The 3,967-nt window shown below is 35.5% G+C and overlaps 1 protein-coding gene across 1 annotated transcript; it reads left to right on the forward strand.

Moving 5' to 3' along the window:
* Positions 1 to 15: 15 nt before the first annotated feature.
* Positions 16 to 2,584, forward strand: LOC124439124 (peptidyl-prolyl cis-trans isomerase-like 3). The gene is made up of 6 exons (XM_046989344.1): positions 16 to 68; positions 168 to 242; positions 785 to 837; positions 1,465 to 1,573; positions 1,826 to 1,944; positions 2,194 to 2,584. The coding sequence occupies exons 1-6, from the start codon at positions 45 to 47 to the stop codon at positions 2,327 to 2,329; spliced, it is 516 nt and encodes a 171-aa protein (XP_046845300.1). The 5' UTR covers positions 16 to 44; the 3' UTR covers positions 2,330 to 2,584.
* The last annotated feature ends 1,383 nt before the right edge of the window (positions 2,585 to 3,967 follow it).

A 3,967-nucleotide genomic window follows, 5' to 3' on the forward strand; every position in this document is an offset into this window, starting at 1 on the left:
GTGTCCTTTGGGAACTTTATAGTATAAAGAGTACAAACTATTCTATGCAAATTTTCAAATTCAACATGGTAGGTACAGATAAAGAAACTAAATTGTATTTCAGTTTTGTTGACAAGTTTTTACGTGCATCGTGGAAAAAATGGAAATGTATGTTTTTGATGTTTTAGTCCGTCACGATTTCTACTGATTTTGGAGATATTAAAATTGAGTTGTTTTGTGATGAAGTGCCCAGAACTTGTGAGGTAAGCTGAATGCATAATAACAAACGAGAAAATATTTAAAATATGTATTATTCTCACTGAAGTAGGACAGCATTGAAGATGATTTTAAAAGTTTCATTTCTACTTTGTTGAACATAAATTGCCAACTTCACCCAATTGATGTTGTCAATTTCTTTTAAATATTATTCAATCAAGTTGGAAAACGTACATTGTATCCAGCCTAATAAGCTGTAAATGGTGTGTGGAAGTGAAATATGATGTCAAAACCACCTTATTCTCATTTTGTGAGTTAGATTTGAATTATTCCTTTGAAGACAAAGTATCTCCAACCAATTTGCACTTTAGATCAATTGATAAAGTATGCTGACATCCTTTTTGTAGAAAAGTATGAAACTGTGTCCTACTGCTGTCTCCTATTGCTGTCATTTCCTGCAATCTTTGTAGTTTGTGGGCCCCAAAAATTTCTTCCAAACTTTGGTGGTGTTGCTACCTGCCTTATCCCCCAGCCAATGTGCACATGTTTGTTTAATTGCTGTGAATCGTAACTTTTATTTGATTTTTAGAACTTTCTTGCCTTGTGTGCTAGCGGATATTATAACAATTGCATCTTCCACAGGTAGAAATCAACAAATTAAAGCAAAATTTTCCTCATTTCCATTCACTTATTCTTTGATGTTTTTCCACATTCAATTTGTGTCATGAAAACAACCAATGACACCAGTTTACAGTTTTGTGTGAAAATCCTTGTGCTTTGTAATGCTGTAGCACATTATCAAATTGTCAACAGCAAAGCTGTGCTGTTCTTGGTCTCAATTTCAATTTTTTTGAAAGAAACCTTGGTTTGTTTTTGGTAGTTTTTTTTTGGAAAAATTAGTCAAAACACAAATGAACATAGTGATGAGATGCCATTAACTTGCACAGCTCAACATAAGCCAACCCCTTCCAACATATGCTTGCTTGGTATGTGTTTTTGCAGATTTATGGTATTACCTTACTCTGCACGGATTGCTGAATGGAGAGGAGTTTGAAACTAACTCTTCATTGCTCTAAAAGTTTTTTGTGCTTAAAAAAGGACAAAAGAACCGAATTTATTGGTTAACTGAACAGCTCTACGCAATGAATTCTTTTAATTGCCAAGGACCGGTTGCACATTTTCCAGTGCTATTTATATAGAAAGTGTAAATGGAAGAATGTGGTGCATGCTTATACTCAAATGACTGCTTAGTGCTACTTCATTCTGTAGAAATATAAAGGGCTTTATGGTACAAACTGGTGATCCAACAGGCACTGGTAAAGGTGGCAAGAGCATTTGGGGTAAAAAGTTCAATGATGAAATTGTTCCATCATTAAAGGTAAGCTATATTCAGCCTGATTCCTATATAGTTGTAATTGCTGTAATTTAAAGGCAGACAAATCCAGAACTCTTGTACGCAGAAAGTTCAATCTGTTTCATTTTCTCTATTCTCTACTCTCATCTTTTTAAAGACTCACGACTAGCTTATAAGAGTTTTTAAAAGGCTTTGTTGAATCTGGAGCGTCGTGAGAAAATTCGCTAATCCTAATCCCCATTGATTGATCTATTATAATCACTTTGTGATTTTCAGCACAATGTCCGTGGCATAGTTTCCATGGCAAATAGTGGACCAAACACGAACGGATCTCAGTTCTTTATTACTTATGCCAGACAACCTCACTTGGACATGAAATATACAGTGTTTGGCAAGTAAGTTTAGTTGCTGGCTTTTTGGTTTTTACGTAGGAAATTTATTTGTTTTTATTTGGATGATGAAGTCCAAACGAGATATCCGAAAAATCCTTTTTATTTTGACTTACGGAATCCACAATCTGAGTTATGAAATCCGCTTGTTGGGATTACGTCATTAATGATTGTAAACCAAAGTGCGGAAATACGAAATCTCAACTGCTTTGGATTGTTCATGTATTTGGATTCTTTTCCTGTTGATCTTCGCAGAGTTATTGACGGCGGTGAAACTCTCGATGATTTGGAGAAGATTCCGGTGAACGAAAAGACTTACAAACCGCTTCGCGATGTGCGCATTCAGAACATTAAAATTCATGCAAATCCCATCGCAGACATGCAGAGTTAACGTCTTTTTCGTGTTTTCCTTATTCCATGGGTTGAGTGAGAAAAGCGACAAGCGAAAATAAACTTTTCTGGACTCTGGTTACTTTGAAAACTATGGAAGTCTTATGAAAAACTTCGAGGAAAACGTGAGAAGCAAACAAAATTATAGATAGTCCGGCTATGATGTTTTCCCCTCTCTTATTCAGCCGAAGATTTATGTATTGCTATGGGAGGCTATCAATTCCATTTTTAGTAAAGTGAACGTCGTCGTCCTTTATATTGTACGTCTATTTTGATGAACACAACCTCTTTGTGTGTTCACATTTCTCTCTCGTTATCTGACCTTTTTTGAATCTAGATTTGCCTTTGCTTAGTTCTTTGCAAACAGTTGTGTTCACTTGAGCCAGGAAGCTGACAATTTTACAAAGTTTACTCGTAGCTAGAAGAAAAGGGTTGTAGTCAGTAGAATAGTTTCATAATGATAAGGGGGTGTTTACATGAGTTCGGCGGAATGACTTTCAATCCGGAATGAACTCATTCCATTTTAAAAGAAATCCTTTTGCATGTTTACATGACTCCGGAATGAGCTACAACTTGATCGGGATCGAGTTCATTCCTATTTTCATTTCGCATTAAATTTCATTCCGGATCGAAATTTGGTTTTAACCTCATGTAAACGCGAACTGAGTTTCATTCTGGAATGAGATTGTGATTGACGAAGCACGCATGTACCATTCGAGTGTCTCCTGGGAGATTGAAGCTCGTAAGCAAAAGCTCGTGAGGCGGCTAAATGGGCTAAAATGAGTACGAAAGAAAAGCAAAAATTAGTTTCATGCAAGTGTTAAGCTATATTAACGCAGAAACAATAGATTAGAAAAGCGATGTTATAATGTTTATGTTCGTTATCTTCAAAATTCAAAATTCCTGCGAAATGTCAATCCTTGTGTTGATTTCCCATGTAAACGCAGATTGACATCACGTTTCGATCGGGATTGAAAGTCATCCGGAATAATGTAAACACCCCCTAGCACGTGGCAGTAATATAGTTTTATAGTTGGTGGGAAAATTTTACTATGGTAACTCGTGGCCTGTATCCATTGATATGGTGCAAATCCTTCTTGAGATATTATTGTTTGGGTGTAAGTAGTACTAACAATCGCAAAGTTTGATAAAAAAGCAAAATTTCATGACATCAATTTCTGACATTCAAACAAGCATTGCTTTATTTTAATTTGACGCAGTTAAATTATTTTAGTTTAACTCTTAGAATTTGATATATACTGAGTCTATCCTGTATTGATACACCCACTCCCCCGTTTCTTATAGACGTCTTCCCTACATGCTATTATAATGATTTTTGTATGTTGTAGAGTCGGAAACCGTTTATTAGTTTTCTTTTTTTCTCTTTTTGTTCACACTTTAATGATAGAAAATGATATAAACTCCTCGTATCTATTTAATTCCCTACAATGGAAGGGCTAGAAGGGCTAGAATTTATCAAACGCTGCGGGCGCTCATTATATCATTGACGTACGTACATTGAACTAAATTACATCAGATGTATTTTTATATATCAAATAGATGTATTTTAGTTCAATGCGTACTTATAAACCCTTCAGTTGTTTTAGAGATCAGAATTCCTGTGGAGCTACGCGCATGC

The sequence above is a fragment of the Xenia sp. Carnegie-2017 genome, unplaced genomic scaffold (genome assembly GCF_021976095.1).
Source record: "Xenia sp. Carnegie-2017 unplaced genomic scaffold, XeniaSp_v1 HiC_scaffold_19, whole genome shotgun sequence".
Taxonomy (NCBI): Eukaryota; Metazoa; Cnidaria; class Anthozoa; order Malacalcyonacea; family Xeniidae; genus Xenia; species Xenia sp. Carnegie-2017.

Excerpts from the sequence above, each read along its gene's own strand:
- LOC124439124 (XM_046989344.1), top strand. The coding sequence starts at position 45 with ATGCAAATTTTCAAATTCAACATG. Across the intron at positions 1,574-1,825 it reads AAATTGTTCCATCATTAAAG|CACAATGTCCGTGGCATAGT; the intron begins GTAAGCTATATT and ends TGTGATTTTCAG. Across the intron at positions 1,945-2,193 it reads AAATATACAGTGTTTGGCAA|AGTTATTGACGGCGGTGAAA; the intron begins GTAAGTTTAGTT and ends TGATCTTCGCAG.